The sequence below is a fragment of the Pipistrellus kuhlii genome, unplaced genomic scaffold (assembly GCF_014108245.1).
Source record: "Pipistrellus kuhlii isolate mPipKuh1 unplaced genomic scaffold, mPipKuh1.p scaffold_m20_p_18, whole genome shotgun sequence".
NCBI classification, from domain to species: Eukaryota; Metazoa; Chordata; class Mammalia; order Chiroptera; family Vespertilionidae; genus Pipistrellus; species Pipistrellus kuhlii.
Genome location: NW_023425493.1, coordinates 11,640,039 through 11,660,477, shown reverse-complemented (window position 1 = coordinate 11,660,477; position 20,439 = coordinate 11,640,039). Strand labels below are relative to the sequence as shown.

Below are 20,439 nucleotides of genomic sequence, written 5' to 3'. Positions count from 1 at the left end.
CGTCAAGAGAAAAAAATGTCTTTTCTTATTCCTGACTTTCCCCCCCCCCCACCCCCAACATTATGTATTGTTTAACTAGGGAAGTATTTGTGATTAGTTTGCTTACAATTACATTATTGATCTTTTTCAAGAATAAAGCTTGTTTTAAAAGAAGAGAAATTAAGGGTTTAACTCGGGAACATTTGAAGGGAAAACTTTTCCTCCCCCTCTTTCCTTTGTATTCCTGTCACACTGGAAAACAGCTTCTCCCTGTTAAAGAAGAAATGGATGCCGTATGCGGTGTGCTGCTGTTAAGGAGTTAGTAGGAAAATTAAACATGATTAGATTTTAATCACAGGAACACGGTGTTTATAGGGATAAAAGCAAAAGCAACCTCTGTCCTTCAAATAAATGTCTGCTTCATTCCAAATCAGGATAGTGAGTTAGATAAGCTGATTGCCTTGTGCAGAACGAACTTATCATTTCATTGTCAAAATCCTGAAAAAAGATGTAACCGTGAGAGTAGTGGCATAGCAAGGTTACCAGAAGCGGTCGTGTGGCTTTCATGTCTAATCTGATTGGGACTTTGGTTACTTTGGAGAAGGCATTCAATTAGAGACTTTGGGCAATCATTTGTTTTCGGTTTTGAGGGGAAATTAATTCAGAAAAGGAAGATTTAATGTTTTTTAAGAAACTATGTTCACTAGCAAGATGGGCAGATGTTAACATTTTGATATATTTGCCTCAGGACTTCTTTTTATTAATAAAAGAAATAAAGCATTTCTAGTAAAGTTCCCATTGTTTCCCTTCCCAGTTCCATACCCCTTTCCTCCTATCCTTGAAGCCACTACCATCATAAATTTGGTGGGTATTCTTTCTCTTATACTTTTATTATACAGATATGTTTATAATGTATAATATTGTTCTGTATGTTTTTAAAATGTCTATAACCATACATGGGTATGTCATCTTACAACATGTAGTTTCCCATTCTATTGTTTACTATATCTTTTTACTTTTACCTTTATGGCTCCCTTTCATTCATTTGAACTATAAACACTATTTATTCTATTCCCATTATATGATTGTCATACCTTACCTATTCATTCTGTTATTGTTGAATACATATTTTCTCAGTCTTTTTGCTATTATAATAAGTAATGTTGCAATGAGCATTCTTATGGCTGGTGTTGTTCAGTGGTTGAGCATTGACCCATGTACCAAGAGGTCACCAGTTCAATTCCCTGTCAGGCTACATGCCTGGTTGCAGGCTCAATCCCCAGTAGGGTGTGTACAGGAGGCAGCTGATCAGTATTTCTCTGACATCAATGTTCTATCTCTCTATCCCTCTCCCTTCCTCTTTCTCTTTTTTTTTTAAAAGCACTGCTATGAAATATAAGATTGGGGTTAAGGTACCATCGTCTTTGGAAAGTTCAATTGATCACTACTGAGAATCTAAAAGGTTTACTGATTGATGTCTGTCTTCCCTGTTTAGAATATAACCTCCATGAGAGCAGATACTTTGCCTGTCTTGCTAACAATTATATATCAGACTAATGCTGGGATGTAATACAAGCACAGCACTTATTGAATATATGAATGCTGAAGGTCATGCTATGTAGACATGCACTGTGCAGTGGCAACAGCCACTAGCCACATGTGACTGTTGAGCACGTAAAATGTAGCTAGTCTGACATGATGTCCTGGAAGTATAAAATACACATTGGATTTCAGAAACTAGTAAGAAATAGGATTGCAAAATATTTCATTAATAATTTTTGTTGATGACATGTTGAAATGATATTTTAGATTTGGGGAGGTGATTGAAAGATTAAAATTTTTAAATGTTACTAGAGAAATAACAGGAGGCTGAGAAATGCTATGATCTGCTGCCTGCAAGCTGGACAACCAGGAGAGCCAGTGGTATAATTTAGCCTGAGTTCCAAGGTCTAAAAAGGGGCTGGGGGAAGGAGGGGGGTTGGGAAGAGGTGATGGTGTAAGTCTTTCTGAGTCTAAAAGCCCAAGAACCAGGAACACCAATGTCCTTGGGGCATAAGGTGGATGTTGTAGCTTAAACAGAGAGAGTGGGCTCACCCTTCTTCCACCTTTTTGTTCTCCAGACCCTCAATAGATGGGATGATGACGGCAATCAATTTTACTCAGTCTAGTACTTCAAATGCTTATCTTCCAGATACACCGTCACAGACACACCCAGAAATAATGTTTCCCCAGCTATTTGGGCATTCCTTAGCCTAGTCAAGTTGACATATAAAGTTAACTACCACATTAATTTACATAAAAACCCCAAGAAACAGTTCAACATTTATTTATCGAGTTCAGCAATCTTGACATAAAACCATTACAGAACAATCAATGGTATCCCTTTGTCCAGACAATAAATAGAAAATGTAAGTTAAAAAAAATACCACTCTCAGAAACAAGGAGACTATAAAGTACCTACCAATGAAATGTAACAAGAAATGTCTAAGACTTTTGTGAACAAAAATTAAAAAAATTTATTGAAGAATATAAAAGGTCTTGAATATAAGTGGGAAGATACTGTGTTTGTTCATAGAGAGAAAGATTCAAAATTATAAAGATGTCAGTTATCCAAAATTAATCTATAAATTTAACATATTTCCAATTACATTATATCCAAGAGGATGTAGACTCAGAGTCCAGGAAGATTTTTCTGGAAACTTGACAAAATGGTTTTAAAATTTATTTGAGGGAATAATGGTAAATAAATAGCTACAATAATTTTGAAGATGAATGAAACAGAGGCCTTCTTCCTACCAGATATCAAGACTTAATGTAATTAGAACAGTGTAGTATGAGTGCAGGACCAGATCAATAGGAAGATTAGAAAATCAAGATTTATTTGGGAACATGTGTATGATTGAGTAGGCATCACATATCAATGGAGAAAGAATGAAGTACTAGTCAATAAATGAAATGGTTTGGGACCATTGATTTTACAAATGAGGGAGCATAAAATTGAAATTTCACCCTTTACTGTATCCCAAGGTAAATTCCAGATAGATTTTTACCTCAACATCAATGATGAGACTCTAGTGTTCTCACAGTAGGGTATACCTTTCTTATAAGACACAAAAGACCTAATAAATCATGAAGGAAAAATACAAATTTGCTGAATCAGAATTAAAATTAAAGAAAAATTTGACTGCATCAAAATCAAGGTAGCACAAAAATTTAAGGTGTTTGAAAATGCACACAGCAGAGACTCACATTGAGTGTACATGTAAAGAGTATAGATCAATAATTATATTAAGTTTTGGTGCAGTAGAGGCAATTTGGTGCAGCCAATGTGAAGAACAGTTTGGCAGTATTTTAAGTTCTAACTCTATAACATAACAGTTCTACTTGGAACTATATACACATTCTAGAGAAAGACAAGGATATTAGAACAATATTTTTCGTAAGAGTAAAAAATTGGAAACAACTTGAATATCCACTAGTAGAGGAATGGCTGAATAAAATGTACATTCTTCAAAGGAATATACTAAATGGAATTTTATATCTGATTGCTGGACATCTTAAGTGGGGTGTCTATACTCATCTCTCAAGTGAAACTGTCCTAAAAATATATACTCCACATAGCTTTCCCAGTCTAATTATTGATAGCAACTTCCATCCTTCCAGTGTTCCTCAGTTAAAAAAACCTTGGCGTTATACTTGGCTCCTCTCATTCTCTCACATCTCACTCAGTCAGGAAGTCTTTTTGGTTCTATATGCAAATATGTATCCAGGATCTGACTACTTTCTTTACACCCTGGTCCTGGTCACCATCCCCTCTAGCCAGCTCTTGGATCACTATATGACTTCCTAATTGGTCACCCTGATTGTACCCTGGGCCCTCTCAGTGTCTATTTCCAGAGTGTTCTTTGAAAACATAATATCATGTTTAGAATTCCATATGTCTTTACCCATCTAAAAAGCCAGGAGCCTTAAAATGGTGTCTAAGGCCCTGCTTAAACTGCTCCATCCCTCTGACCTTATCTCTGACTACTATTGTACTTACTCACTCCCCTTTGGCTATTCTGGCCACCTTGCTGTCCTTGAACATGCAGTTATGTTCTTGCTTCAGGGTCCTTGTGGGAGCTTTTCCTCCTCCTCAGAGATTCTTCTCGGAAAACTGCAATGCATGACAGTGAATTCAGGATGATTTCCTAATTATATTTCTTACTAGAGGCCCAGTACATGAATTTATGCATGGGTGGGGTCCCTCGGCCTGGCCAGCCATTGAAGCCTATTTGGGGGGTTGGGGGGTTGGGGGAAGGGAGGCCGCAAGAGGTTGGCTGTGAGAGTGCACTGACCACCAGGGGGCAGCTCCTGCATTGAGTGTCTGCCCCTGGTGGTCAGTGTGCGTCATAGTGATTGGTTGACCAATTGTTCAGGTTGTTTGGTCTTAACAGTTGCTTAAGCTTTTATACACACATACACACACACACACTCACACACATATCCCGTATTTTCTGGCGTATAGGACGACCCCCCCTAATTTTACAGTTAAAACATAGGTTTATGCCTATATTCGCTGTATAAGACTACCCCCCACTTTTGAGGCAACACCAGTTCTTTTTTTAATAGACCACCTCTCTGACTCTGGCCAATCTGAGCAGGCTTTTTTTCGTTTCAAAAGTCGTCTTATACGCCGGAAAATACGGTGTTTTTGTGTGTGTATGTATTTTTTATATATATTTTATTGATTTTTCACAGAGAGGAAGAGAGAATCATCAATCAGCTGCCTCTTGCACACCTCCTACTGGGGATGTGCCCGCAACCAAGGTACATGCCCTTGCCGGGAATCGAACCTGGGACCTTTCAGTCCGCAGGCTGATGCTCTATCCACTGAGCCAAACCGGTCCCGGCTAGGCTTTTATATAGATATAAAGATAGATAGATAGATAGATAGTTGGTAGTTATAATGGTGATATTCAAAATATATCCCATAGAAGTAGTGTCATTTCTTAGATACCAGAATTAAGTTCTGAAAAACACAGTAAATGAGTATTAAGATACATATTTTTTACATATGAACACTTTTGAAATAAGGGTCTTCTTCAGTTTTAGAAATTAACTGAAAAAAGAAATTGCCCACAGAATTTAGAATTTTGCTTGAATAATCATTTGAATCATTACAACAAAAGCATTTTCATCAGATATTTATAAAAATTTAATAGGTTCATATTTAAAATGCATATCCCTTAATAGATACTACATAGACCTTATTCCTTTAAATCAAGAATATTGAAATACTCAAATGATATAGTCTAAGAGATGTTCATATGAAGTATACATACAATATTACATTAGTTTCAGGTATACAATATAGTGATTTGACATTTATATACCTTACAATATGATCACCACAATAAGTCTAGTAACTCCTTATCACATACAATGTTATAATATTGACTATTTTTCCTATGCTGCACTTATATCCCCTTGACTTGTTTATTTTGTAACTGGAAGTTATAACTCTTATTCTCCTTTATCTCTTTCATTCATCCCCCAACTCTCTTTCTCTCAGGGAAAGATAAATTTGTTCTCTACATCAATGAGTCTGTTTCTGTTTTGTTTTGTTTATTTGTATCTCTAGTTTTCTTTATGCTGGGGCTTTTTCTGTCAGTGCTTTTAATTATTGCTCATTTCACCCCTACTCCTGTTATTTAAAATGTGCTTTTTCCTGTCTGCTTTTCTTTTGTTAAATGTTTTTATTGATTTTGTAGAGAAATAAAGGGAGAGGGGAAGAAACACCAATGTGAGAAACATCTATCGGCTGCCTCCTGTACGACCCTGCTAGGGATTGAGCCTGCAACCAGGTCACATGCTCTGACTGGTAATGATGGAGCTGGTGAACTTTCAGTTCATGGGGCAATGCTCAACAAACTGAACCACTCCGGTTGGACCTGTCTGCTTTTCTCAACACCTTTTGTTTTCTATTTCTTTGCCTCTGGGTTCTAGTTTTTGTGTATGTTTGTGTGTTTATCTGGAAAAGGCTGGACATTTTAGTCATTTGTCACTGTTTACACCTTCCATTTGGAAAATGCAGTTACACATTAAATGTAATCATCAAATTTTTAGTTCTGCTTGGCTGGTTTTAATGTTCAGCACCCACAAGTTCTTTCTGCTTTTCCGCACCAGCAGGTTTTTTTTATTTATTTTTATTGTTGACACTATTACAGAAGTCCCCATTTTTTCTTCTTTGTCTCCTCCACACAGCCCCACTCCCCGTTCCCTCTGGCTATCACCACACTGTAGACTGTGTCCAGGTTTATGCATATATGTTCTTTTGCTAATCTCTTCACATTTCTTTCGTCGGTGGTAGCCATTCTGGCAGGTATGAGGTAGTATCTCATTGTGGTTTTAATTTGCATCTCTTTAATGATTAGTGACATTGAACATTTTTTCATATGTCTATTGGCCATCTGTATGTCCTCTGTGGAGACGTGTCTATTCAGGTTCTTTTCCTGGTGTTGAGTTGTGTAAATTCTTTATTTATTTTGGAGATTAACCTCTTATCAAATGTATCATTGGCGAGAATATGTTCTCCCATACAGTGGGTTCCCTTTTCTTTTTGTTGATGGTTTCATCTGCTGTGCAGAAGTTTTTTAGTTAGAGGTAGTCCCATTGTTTATTTTTTCCTTTGTTTCCCTTTCCCTGGGAGACATATTGGCAGAAATATTGCTCTGAAAGATGTCCGAGATTTTATTGCCTATATTTTCTTCTAGGATTTTTGTGGATTTTTTTTTAACTTATATTTAAATCTTTTACCCATTTTGAGTTTATTCTTATATATGGTGTAAGTTGGTGGTCTAGTCCAGTTTTTCCATATGCATGGTCTATCCTAGAAAATGTTCCAGTTGTTTTGTGTCCTACCATCAGTCTATCTGCAGGCTGATGCTCTATCCACTGAGCCAAACTGGCTGGGATGAGTTTGGACTACAGATTCAGGCTTACAACTATAGCTGTAAGCTGTCACTGTCTCTCCATCAGATGGAGGTGATAGCAAAAAAAAAAAAAAAAAAAAAAAAGTTTTCTGGAAAACAGGTGTCTGAGGAGGGAAAACTTAGGGCTACTATTTTTCATTATGAACCTTGTGAAAACTATATGCATATTGTTTCTGGGTTAAAAAAATTTTTTTAGTGTTAAATTCTATTAACTCTTAGGCCATTTCAAGTGATGTGTTTTTCACGTGTCCCCATTACACATCAGGAATGCAAAGATGAGTACAGTGGGGCCTGATAGAAGAAACAGACCCATGCACACCCCCTTCATTTGAACTTACACAGAAATTCTTCCAACTTCTTACACGACACTTACCGTATTCCAGTTGTATATTATTTGTTTACTCTTCATATCCTGCTGCTAGACTATTATGTTTTTGAAAGTAGGAACACTTTGCCTTAAAACCTTCAGTGCTTTTTAGCTCCTTACATGCAGTTGGTAGAATTGAATTGAGGGGTTTAAGCCAAGTTGTTTGTTATCTCACATTTTGGAGCCTTGGGGCAAGAAATATTCTTACTCAAATTTATAGAGGTGCCAGCTGCTAAGCATTATTTCCTATCTTTTTGTGAAAGTGTAATTTACCTAGTGTTCTGAAATCTGATTCCATGGATATTGGTAAAATACTATGTATTTAAGAGTTCATTCTGGATTACAGATAATGAGAATTTTTATTTCTTGAAATTTAGGAGCTAGTTTCTCATTTGAATAGCTATAGTAAAAGTTCATTTCTGTTTTTACTTATTTGTTTGTTTATATCCCCTAAGAACCCCTTTTCTTTAATTCTAAGAGGACTGTTATTCAGTGCATTGGATACTTTGTCATATTAGGGGATGATTACTGGTAATCATTTTAATATTTTAATCCTATGGTGCCCAAACAATCAGTAGATTGCTTTGGAGAGAGCATTTGGTCTACCCTCCTGGCTATTTCCTAAGGTAAGAGGATGTCCAAGCTGTTCTAGGCAGATGGTAGGGTAGGATTTCTTTTAAAACATAGCCCTACTCCCACACTCCCCCCATTTAAAGCGATAGATACTTCACCAACCTCACCGTGTTCTTTTAAGAGAGTTTACTTGGTAAACCCAGACTTCCTCTGTTTAATTCAGCCTTACTTTTCATGTTATTTTTCTACTTATAAAGATATTTCAAGATATTCTTTAGCCCTGTGGCTCTTTGTAAATTATCCTTAGGTTGATAAGGCCTGATTTTATATTTACAGAAATAGAATATATTTTATAGGTCAAAAAAGTAATGCAAATAATTCTCCAAATGCTGGTACTCAGTGTGATAGAAGTGAATAGTTTAAAAAGCGCTACTTATATTGCAAAACTTAAAAATAAAAAGTAACTCGTAATTCCATTTACAAATTAAATTTATTTATTAAAAAATAAATCTGATTATTAAATTTTAAAACATTTCTCAGATTTTTCTAAAAATCTAAATATTAAAGGACATTTAGTCTGGAGAAAACAAAACAAAACAAATGACTACATTTCCTGAGTAGTTAAGTTTTTGTGTTTAACTCTGGGTACCTCCCCTGTGCTGGAACTAAAGTTTGTGAGATTTTATTCTGCTTGGACTTTACCTCACATGTACGTATTTCAGGGGTCATCCAGAGATTTGGGTGGGGTTTAGACTCAGGGAAAGAGCAGCTTCCAAAAATCCTAATAGTACGAGAGTTCATTAACCTTTTTCTCTACTTTTGCGCATGTTTATACCATAGTACAAGTTACCATAGTAATTCTCATAGAGTTAAGATTCTCATAAAAATATGATATTGCAACAATAAAACAATAATAGTATACTATAAAGAGGAACACTCAGAGAACTCTTAGAAATTAAATATATGATAAAATTCAATAAAACTAAATAAAAAATTTAGACATTAAATATGAAATCTCCCAAGAAGACAAAAGACAGAGATGGGGAAAAAATTAATTCCAACCTTGAATCCTATATCTAGTTCAATTATCAACCAAGGTGTGTGGATGGAAAGAAGGCATTGCAGAAATGCAAGGTTTTAAAGAACCCTTTTCCAAGAAACTGCTGGAGAATGTCCTTCCTAAAAATGTGAAGGAAATCCGGGGAGAGGAAGACATGGGTGTCAGAAACGTTAACTCCATTTTGGGCGTCAAAGGACCACCACATCCACCAGAACGATAGTGAAGGGCCTTGGCAGCCCGTCCAGAACCTGGGTGAAACCCCTCAGGGAGCTGGCATTGAAAGGATGTCTGATGCAGGTGTGTGCCTTGGGATAACCTCTAGATCACAGGCCAATCTGGCACTGCCTTTTTTTAAAATAAAATTTTATTTGAACACAGCTGCACCCTTTTATCTACACATTGTCAAAGGCTGCTTCCGCACTGCAAGCAGAGTTGAGTGTAAATATAGGGTGTCCCCCCAAAATGTATGCACACACTTTGAATAATTATAAAGGCAGTATTTATTAAAATAATTTCATTTTCAAAATTGAGCTGTTAAAGTGTGAGTACATTTTTTTGAGACACCCTGTGTTTTTTTTATCTGACCCTTTAAGAAAAAGTGTGCAGACTTGATCTAGGGAATTGATTCTAGACAGTTGGCCAAGAGCTTGTGGCTGAATCAGTTAGGTGTACATACAGAACTGTAACTGCTCAACTCAGGGAGAACAAAAACTGATCAGGAAAGAAAAAATAGCCATGATTTACTATATGGCTTAACTTTGTATATATTTACATGATGATAAAAATGCCAATGTCTAATATTGTGCTAATTAAAATTACCATACTAACTGCATTAGGAAAATGAGAAGGATGTGCATGTGTAATGGGAGTAGGAAGGAGCTTAATCCTCATTTTCCATAGGGAGTCAGTAGAAAAGCCTCAAAACTAAAGAACTGAGGTGATACATATTAAGATAATTGACTACTAGTAAAAGAAATAAGAAATAAGATTCTTCTCAGAAGGGAGAAACTAAGGGCAGAGGGACAGGGTCTACTGTTTTTTCATACAAACATTCATTTTGTAGACTTTTTAACTGTGTATCTTAGTAGCTTTAATAAAGGGGAAAAAATTAAAACCTCCCCCCCCCTCCCAAATTTGGAAAACAAAGAAGAAAAGAAACCTTTCCCAAGGTCAGCAAATACATAGCACCTCCTCATCCTGTGGTGCTCGGTCCTTGCCTCCAGGGGACATTTATCAGAAATCATTCCTGTCTACTCGCTGTGGAGTCAGGACAGGGTTGCAGCATCTCCAGAATCATGCTCTAGCCAAGAGTGGGCTTTGCTCATGAAACCACTACCTCTGATATAATTAGCAAAATGGCACCAATTTAGGGGTATCCTGTCAAGTTCAGACATTCCCAGTAAAAGAACGTGGCAAAGCTGCATTATTTGGCCTAGCATTCGACTACTCTGGTGTCCGAAAGGAGTTGCCTTTTAAAATTTCATCTTTTCTAAACACCGTACCCACTTAACACACAAGCATGGGAGGACAGTTATTTCTCAGTAATTATTTGTAGACATAGGATAATCTAATAATATGTTTCTACTATTGAGCACTAGGGCTAACATATAATAGGCTAGTGGATGTTTGAATGAATGAATAAATGAACTCGGTTATATAATCAACGTTAAAAAAAAAAATCATGATAACTTGAGAAGCTGAAAAAACCAACCCTTGCAAAAAGAGAATTCCATAACTTTCTTCAGCTTTTCAGTCACCAAAGCTAAATTGCAGTTCTGAATGAATTTGACTTCTACATTAAAGTAGTTTTTGCTCTTTTTTTTCTTAACTAGGATCTTTCCAATTAAGGATGTACCCCTGGAGACTGAAGAACTTTCTGATTGGCTCTATCAGCGATTTATTGAAAAAGAGGACCTCTTAACACATTTTTATGAAACAGGTACACAGTATCCTATTACATACCTTCCTGAAGTTACTGATAGTTCAAGAGAAGCATTTTTTTTTTCTAATTCTTCAGATATCCTAAAGGAATCAGAGTATTCTCTACTTAAGGATTTCATCTTAGAATTTTCATAAAGACAAGCTTACATGAAATGTGTCCAGGCACTTGTTCATTAGCCATGTACAAATGGATCTAGTTCAAGAGAGGACACAGTCTGTAGAAGACTTGTGATCATACATTTGCAGCCAGCTATATGGCCTGTTTTATAAAATAGCAAATGACCTTCATTTTTGGCATTGTAATTTGATTGTTTAAATGATACCATCATCATTTGTAAATATTTTTTAATATGCTTTATTTTTTTTTAACATATAGGGATAAAGTTCACTATTTGGTTTTCATGGATACAACCTTATACTTCTCTCCTTGGGAGAAAAAAGTCTATATTTACCCCAAGTTTCTTTTCTATATTTAATATTTCTTATGTTCTGTGAGACCTATAGTGCAGTGAAAAAGATGTAACGGGGAGGAGGAGAGAGGAAGGAAGAAAGGAAGTTTTGAAAGGAGGAAATTGACGTTGTTGGAACTCCAGGCACTATGGAAGTGCTTTCACAAATAGCTGTTTGTAGGCCTATGTTCTCGAGCAGGGGTAGGTAGAGACCCTTTTTTCTGCCAAGGGCCATTTGGATATTTATAACATCATTCAGAGCCCATACAAAATTATCGACTTAAAAATTAGGCTGCTATATTTGGTCAAACATTTAATTACCTCACCCAAGGGCCAAGCGAGATGATTTCCCAAGCCCCTCTATATGGTAGTCTCTAGCACAGGTGGGATATTCCCACCTCTGTTCTAGAGGCTACCTCCTTTTTTTTTTTTGCAAGTAAAAAAATTTTTTTTTAAAAGTATATGTGTAGGCTATATTTGGACCATAAGACGCAGGGACTTTTTCCCCCCACTTCTGGGGGGAAAAAAGTGCGTCTTATGGTCCGAAAAATACGGTATGTTCAGTCTCTTCCCACATCCCCCTCTCCCCTTTTCCCCAAGAATAAACAGTTCACTCCCCTTCCATACCTCTGATTCTATTATATTCAACAGTTAATATTGTTTCTCAGATTTTTTTTTTTTTTTAGTTTCCTTGGTTTTTAGATTCACTTGTTGATAGTTACGTATTTGTTGTTCATAATTTTTATCTTTATTTACTTTCTCTTCTGAAAGAACCCCCTTCAGCAATTCATACAATTCTGGTTTGGTGGTGATGAACTGCTTTAGCTTTTTTTTGTTAGTGAAGCTCTTTATCTGACCTTCGAATCCGAGTGATAGCTTTGCTGGATAGATTATCTTTGGCTGTAGGTTCTTGCTATTCATCACCTTGAATATTTCTTGCCATTCCCGTCTGGCCTGCATGGTTTCTGTTGAGAAATCAGCTGACAATCGTATAGGTGCTCCTTTATAGGTAACTAGCTTCTTTGCTCTTGCTTCTTTTAATATTCTCTCTTTGTCTTTTGCTCTTGGAATCTTAATTATGATTTGTCTTGGTGTGGTCCTCTTTGGATTCCTTTTATTTGGAGTTCTGTGTGCTTCCTGGACTTGTAAGTCTAATTCTTTCACCAGGTGGGGGAAGTTTTCTGTCACTATTTCTTTCAGTATGTTTTTGATATCTTGCTCTCTCTCATCTTCTGGGACCCCCACAATTCTGATGTTGGATCGTTTGAAGTTGTCCCAGAGGTTTCTTACATCATCTTCAATTTTCTGGATTCTCTTGCCTTCTAGCTTCTGCAGAGGAGTGTCTTCTGGCTCTTTATGTTCCAAATCTTTGACTTGATTCTTGCGATCTTCCATTCTGTTTTTAGGACTCTGTATAATATTTTTTATTTCAGACAATGTATTCTTTATTTCTTGTTGATCCCTTTTCATATGCTCATAGGTCTCATTTACTTTATCGGCCTTTTCTAGGAAACTCTTGAAAAACATTATAAGTGTGGTTTTGAACTCTATATCCAGTCGCTTTTTGTCCTCCATTTCTTTCGTTTGTGATCTATTTGGTTTAGGCATTTTCGCAGGCAGCTTTCCTGATGGGGCAGGGTTTCAGGGTGGAGCCTACAGCCTTGGCCTCCGTCAGCCCCGCCCTATGCGACTCCTGAGACTCAGGGTCCTTCAGTACTTGTTGCAAGCGCCTCTAAGAGAAAGGTGCCCTCGATTTTCGCCTGCTGCCAAACTGTCTATGCTCTCCCCCAATGAGTCCGGTATTGGGGTTCAGTTCAGTTGGTAGTGGGATTGGAGGTGGCGTTCAGAGCAGTCTGGAGCCCCTGTCTCCTTCCCGTCAGGGCAATCCCGCGGCACAGCCGGCCGGCCCTTCTCTGTGCGCAGTGTGCGCGCCTCCGGGACCTCCTTTCGCCGCTTCCCCGGAGTCCCGCCTTACAGCCCGGCTCCCTATGGATGAGCCTGGGTCCCCGGGGTCTGGCCTAGAATTGGGGTTCAGAGCAGTTGGAGCTGGGCCCAGCACAGTCGGAGCTTTTCTCTCCTTCCCGCTTGGGACCGCCAGCCAGGCACTCGGCCTCCCTCCTCTCTGGCTCTGTCCTCTCCACGCGTGCCGCGTGTCTCCGTACCTTGGGCTTTTACAGCTCCTCCGTGCTTCCTTCTGGTTTTCTTCTTGCTTCTTGTTGTAGAATTTCCAGTCAGTCAACTTTCCTGTAGTTCTGGGTAATGTCCATTTTATATTTTAGTTGTATTTTATTGAAATTGTTGTGTGCGGCTGCGGCTAGTTGCCTACCCGAGCAGCCATCTTGGATTTTCCTCGTTTGTCGAGGCTACCTCTTGAGGGAAGGAAAAGTGAAAGTTGTTCCAGGTTTGAGGATGGCCATGGGGTTTTCCATGAACAGAAGGCACTATTTTTCCCCCCATTTAGATATTTTTTGGTACAGAATTAAAGTTCATGCTGAATCAGACTGTAAAGGCCTGATGTTGAACAAAGGCTGATTGATACAGTGATTACCTTTAGTGCTTTAGATTTGGGGTTTAGGACTGCTGCACTTTGCCCTCCAGAGGATTCCTTCCTGATCTTAACTTTCTGATCCTGGGGCTGTGGAGTAGTGCCTATTAGTGTGACAGGAGTTGGGCACTGTGTATGTCTTTAAAATTCCTAGTTAGATGCCCCTCTCCATGTGTGCAATCCTTGGTCTCACTCTCAAACTTTTCTTAAAGATGAGACAGGATGGATGTATAATAAGGATGAGGCAATTAAGAGGCTAATAAGCTCTCTTTCTTTCTTTTTTTCAATCTGTCTCTTGCTTTATGATATTTGCCCTAAATTGTACAACAATAATGGAAGCCTCTTTTGAATAAAGTTATTTGCATAATAGACCTTAAAACTTGAAAGTGTTCTCTGTACATTGCTTGTGAGAAGCAAATCCCTTCATGAATCAGCTTAGCCAGGGGATTATCCACAAGGGCAAAGACTATTTGAAATGCTGAAGAGTGTTACCAAGATGACCTTAGATAATATTGCCCCGAAATGGTCTAGCTTTCCTTCCCAGAAATCTGTTTACTTTGTGTATTAATTATATGATAATTAATAGAATTAATTAATGCAAAACAAATGATCCTTTTTATTATTAGGATATATTTCATAAACCATATTGCCTTTTAAAAAGAACAGTGATTTATAATCACTTTTTTTTCCCCCCCCTATTGGATACTTGAAAGAACAACCACTTTTTTGTGGCAGAGACATTTAACTTGTAAATAGAAGAATGAATGTAGGTTCATGCTATTTGGGAAAGTGTTCTTTATCGACTTCACACATCTTGTGTCCTGGCCACTGCGGAGATCTCTAGAGACATGGTGGGAAAAAGGCCACAGAGTGCTGCTCTCTCGCAGCTGATACTGCCACAGGAGACAGTCTGTAGGAAAAAGAAGATATAGGCGGGGATATTATAGATTGTGCAAAGTGCCAAGACGGAAATAAATATGGAGGTGACAATGCCTGAAGGGGAGAACGGGTAGGCGCGGTGGACAGGGAGAGGCGGTATTTTTTTCTGATACTGGAACAACGCAGATGCCCCAGGCAGAGAGAATAGAGGCAGAGGCAGAGGCTCAGGCAGGTTGAAAATTATATTTCATATGAGATTTCTCAAGAGCAATGGGGAGTCACAGAAGATGCATTAAAAAAAAATTCTAGTTAAAACTAATATTCAACTTTTACTCCAGGAGACCCTCTGCAGCAGTAAAACAAAGTAATGTTTCCATCTTGTTTTTCAGGGGCTTTCCCGCCTTCCCAAGGCCACAGGGAAGCTGTTTCCAGGGAGATGACCCTCAGCAACAAGTGGATCTTCCTCATCCAGTCTTTTGCATTTTTGTCAGGCTACATGTGGTACAACATCTTTCAGTATTTTTACCATTGCCTGTTTTAGGAACTGACACAGACTTGTCAAGGTCACCATAGGAATTCCAACTTTTCATGAGTGCATTATTTCATATGTGCAAATCAGGATATAAAACAAGCAAAGGAAATTCCATGGATGGATTAATATTTATCCCCTTTGGGATATTTTAAAACTCTGCTAAAATGAGGATCAGTAATCTAATGACCTGCTAATATGTTTTAAGGACTTTTCATGTTTTAAAAAGATACACTCTGCAACACATGTAAAAGAACATCACATTTGGAGAAGAGGAAATCATAAAATCATCCTAGAAGACAGAGAAATTCTGTTGCCAGCAGATACTTGATCACCTAGTTCAAGCTCAGAGAGCTGAGCTCGCCCTCCCAGCTAATAGTCCCCTTAGGGCAGTGCTGTGAGCGCTCTCACTGCCCGCTCCCGCTGTGTCACTAGGAACCTCCAGGGGGGCTGGTTGGCACCTTCTGAAGAACTGGCGCCCTGTCCTTTGCAGTGACGCTCCAGGCCTCACCAGCTTAGTGGGGTCCGGAGTCAGGCGTGCTGTGGCGGGGAGCAGCGTCCACTGGACACGTTCAGTCCTGGAATGGGCTCTTTCGAAAGGCAGGCTCAGCCCAACACCGTGTTTACATGCGCTAGTGCTTTCCGTGTGTGTGTGTGTGTGTGTACATGCGTGTGCGTATGTGTTGCAGGGGAGGGCACTTGATTTCTCCTTTTATATAGAAGGCATATCGTAGAGTGATCATTTTCTCTTACAAAATGCACTTTCATCAGCTGCATCTGTAGCAGAGGGTTGGTAGTATAGCCTGGAAACCAGTCTGCACAGAATCAGTGAGGGGGACTCGAGCTGTCCTGTCTGCGTGTTTTAACCTGCGCTCCTGCTCCCCAGCGCCCCCCTGAGCTGGGCTCCACACCTGGGGGTGGGAGGCCCTTCAGCTGTTCTCTTGTTTGTTTTCATTTTGGTATATTAGCACCAATTGCGTTTGGGTATGGTTTAAACAAATTAATGCAAAAACACTTAAATGATCAGTATACGGTGAGATAGGCTAATTTATTAGAAAAATAAAAGCTAGAGCCAGACACTGGCTTAAAATGGTGACAGGCCATCACATGGCACCCAGCACCTGTCAGGGCGGTGTGACCAGGAGAGACCAGCATGCGAGGCTTCCCAGGCTCTGCCCGTTGCTTTTGAAGAGGATACAGTCGTGTCTGTTTCTAGAAGACTTTTTTTTTCTTCTTTTGTCACTGTGTTCATGCAGTTTACCTCACAGTAAAACCAAACGTCTCACAAAGTGCTGGCCCTGCGCCGGTCACTGCGGTCACCGCCTGCACCCAGCATCGTGGCGGCAACGCCCTGTGGCCTGGGGTTGTGAGATAGATTCTGGTGAGTCAGCGGTGGTTTTCTGTGACATGACATCGTAGATCCCCCTGTTGTCGCTAATCATGCAATCTTGACGGTTCTGAGAAGGAGGCCGGAAGGTAACAGCGAAGGTTGATGTTTTTTGCTTTTCAATAAACCAAAACCAAACATCCACAAAACCAAAACACTGAGAAGATAAGGATTTTCTCCCATTTGTGTGGGAAAGATAAAGCAGCACCAAATACAAGCCCACAGCGGCTTCATGTGAGAAGAGAACGATGCCTGAGCTGAAATACCTCATTGATCATACTACTGCCGGGGAGACGCAGAAGGCAGGGTTTCCGTGCGCGGTTTGGGAATGGTTGTCATACGGTGCCACTTTTTCAACATGTTAGCATTTCATTATGTGCTTTACAGGGACGGTGAGTAGGTGGAACCAATCTCAATTTAGAGGTACAGACACAGACAGGAAGCCAAATGGAAGCTTAGGGACACTTCTGTTTGAGGCCCAGCAAATGCTATCAGATGACAAGGTGAATTGGAACTACTCATTCGAGCGGTTGGGCAGCCATCTGGGGGACAAGTTGTTCATTGTCAAGGATGGCAGGCAGTCCCAGCTGGTAGACCTTTTCCTGGTTGCTAAAGCAAGCCCCAGGCAGAGTGGCCAGTCTCCCTTGAGGGAAGAGAGAAATGCATGCGTGCACACACAGATGTGGTTTCTTTCGCCATCACTGAGACCAAAGGAGGAAGCTGCTGTTTAATGTACTGTACACATTAAACAGGCTGTTCTCTAAGATGCTTTACTTTCCAAGCACAGTCATTTCAACAGCCTCTAGATGTGTGGGTTAATTTTGAACATAGATCTGTGAGCTGTAAATAGCTGTGTGTTTGATATGCCCCATCCCTCACCCCTTGTTTCTTTCTCAACACGTGCCCTCTCTTCTGTTAGCAAACACGCTGTGTGAGAGCATTGCTAGTGCTTTCCTTATCAGTAATGGGGGTTCTCTTGTTTGTACGGGGGAATGTAAAGAGCGAATCGGTGTTCTTCTATGGCAATCAGGGAAGCAGCAATATGCCACTGTACAGAACCGAGTAAAAATCCCTAATCTGTACTTCCTTTGTACAGCGAGTGAAAGGAGGTTTAGCAAATAGCCACTTTGTCCAGGGGAAAGAAGTAACACTGGCCAGTTTTATACCCGGAGCTCACGGAATCTCAGCGCTGCTCGGTCTCAGCTGACCCGCCTGGATTCCCAAAGCAGACAGGGCTGCAAACTCACTGCCGAATCCCAGAGTCACAGTGATGGGCCACCTGCTTGGCCTCAGGGAGGGGCAGCGACCACAGAAGTGACCACCCCAGAAGTTCACGTGTGACTTCAGAAACCACTGCTGGTCTTTAAATACGCAGTTATTGTAGAGAAGCCTGTAGGCCAGTGGGAGGTAAGGAAAAATTGCAGAATGGAAATGAAGTCTTGGGTAGTCACACAAGTTAATTGAGGTTCTAAATAGTAGATTAAAAAAAAATAGCTGTGAAATCCGTCATATTTTAATATTACACACAGTCCTTAATTTTTCATAGTAAATGAACTGGAGATTATGCATAATTATTCCAGTAATAAGTCATGGTAAGCCAAAAATCTGATTGCATTTAGGAGTTTGAATTTTCATTCTCATAAAACTTTTTTTTTCCCCCTTCCTGGATGCTAATTTTAAAAAATGATACGAGTTGTTTATTAGCTTCCCTTGCCTATATATTTGACTGTGTTGATGTGTAGTGGAAAGATTTGGAAAGACAGCCTTAGGAAGAGGAAACATAGAAGCCTGAATAACCCATGGTCTAGAAAAGGAATTCCTAATAATCAAGAGTTGGCAGTATTGTGGTTGTTCTTAAGTGTTTTTATGAAAATTAAATGTTAAATCGCCAAATGCAAACCTCAGACCGTCATTCTAGTGTTCGTATCATTTGGATCAATGTTAAGAATGCCTCTTCAGTCTTTGCTCATGATACTCACTTTGTGTGGATTTGTCTTAGTGACATTTTGACAATCACTTCCCTGAAGACTCTTCTGACCTAGTGGGACCTTGTTATAATCATAGGATGTAGTCTGTAATCATGGATAGTCCGATTGGATTCTTTTTGTATTCAAATTGTGTTTGCACTGCTGCATAGGAAGAGGTAGTTATTTTCTTCACTACACAGAACTTCACTCCAGCGTTACCATGACGAGCGTGCCAGCGCTGGCCCACAGAATGGATACGAATGGTCTTATTTTTTGCCAGGTAGTGCTGTGAACCTTGCTTCTGGTAACATGAAAGGCAAAGTCAAAAGCCGCACTGGGCAGCAGGTGTACTGGTTCATTGTCTGAAGGGTCGAGACTAATCTATTGGGACCAAAACCACCTACATTGGGCATTTCTAGATCACGAGGGGGGCGGGTGTTCTCTGGATGATGCTTTATTGCAACCAATTTGCATTGATCCCCAACAAGGAGGAGCTAGACCTGGGAATGAGCTGAGGGTGCTGAGCTGTTGGGGGAGGCTAACTTTGGCCGTCTGGAAGGTAAAATACATGTTTTTCTGTAAATTTTCCATTTGAGGGTTTTTACATTTAATATTTTTTAAACAGTTTAAAGAGCAAAAAAATAGTGTATTCTAGTTGCAAAATATGCACACATGTTTTGAATGGCTTTATTTTTGTTGTGTGAAACTGTTGAACACATGGCTGCGGTGCACAAATTCTTTACACTAAGGAGTCTAGATGCATTTCACAGTAACTTTTGATCGGTAATGAAACAGTGAGACATCGAGCTGCCGTTGTTAAGTGCTTTCATTTTCTGTCAGTTCTCACAAAGTTGTATTTATTTTATACAGATGGATTTTTGTTTTCTTGATGCCATAATGTTTACTTCAGCTTGGTGACCTGTCTTTCTTTGTGTATCTGCATGTTGTAATGTATGATAAGAATGAATGTAAAGGCTGTGGCAACTGTAATTTTTGTAAAGGGCTGGTCACACGTGGATCTGGTTTATGAATGCATTGGGATTACTTTAGCAACCAGATTACCTTTTCAGAAATTGAGATGTGAACACCAAAAGAAGCATTTTCTCAACAAAAATTAATAGCTGGTTCTATTTTTTTTAACCTAGAAAAAAATAAAGTTGATTTTTTTTTCAAGTGAAGTGCTTTTAATTCTTAGTAGGGGTATGGGGTGTTTGTGTTTTCCTGGCGCTGTTTTGGCATTAACATCTATAGACGTGTACTCAGAACACACCACGGCAGTTGGGTCCTGAGGGCAAACTGAAAAACACTGTTCTCTCGTTTTAAACTATGTCCCTCTCCCCTTTCCGATTCTCCCCATCCAGTGGTATACTGGTCAATGGTTAGCAGTCACTCTCCTGGGGGGGGGAAAAATGTATACACGTTTACATAAGTTATAAATTTTGCTGATAGCAAGAATTTTATAACATGATTAATAGATAATAATAAAATATACTTTACTGTAAATTCCATATAGCCAATTGATTCTCCCAGGATGCTCTAGTTGATTTTTCCTGATCTCTTTGACCAACCTATGACTGTGATCCAACCATGATTTGAAAAATGGAATTACATCCTAATCCATTTCTCAAATTTGTCATTCAATCTGATAGGTGATCTGTTAGACTGTTTCTTAGCCTTGTACAAGCTATACTCATTAAAGTGAACCACTTCTCGCTTCAGCACCAATGGGAAACTTATGTGATTTTATTTTAATAGCAGTCATTTAACAACTACTGGCAAAATTCTAAAA

General features: G+C 39.2%; 1 protein-coding gene across 3 annotated transcripts in view; it reads left to right on the top strand.

Annotated features, from left to right (window-relative positions):
* Positions 1-16,816, top strand: part of LPGAT1 (lysophosphatidylglycerol acyltransferase 1) — an 89,752-nt gene extending 72,936 nt beyond the window's left edge. For all 3 annotated transcript variants that reach the window (XM_036442651.2, XM_036442652.2, XM_045583112.1), the window contains exons 7-8: positions 10,786-10,892; positions 15,157-16,816. In XM_036442651.2, the coding sequence (XP_036298544.1) occupies positions 10,786-10,892; positions 15,157-15,308 (259 nt within the window). In that variant the 3' untranslated portion in view covers positions 15,309-16,816. The remainder of the gene's footprint in view (positions 1-10,785; positions 10,893-15,156) is intronic.
* Positions 16,817-20,439: the final 3,623 nt, after the last annotated feature.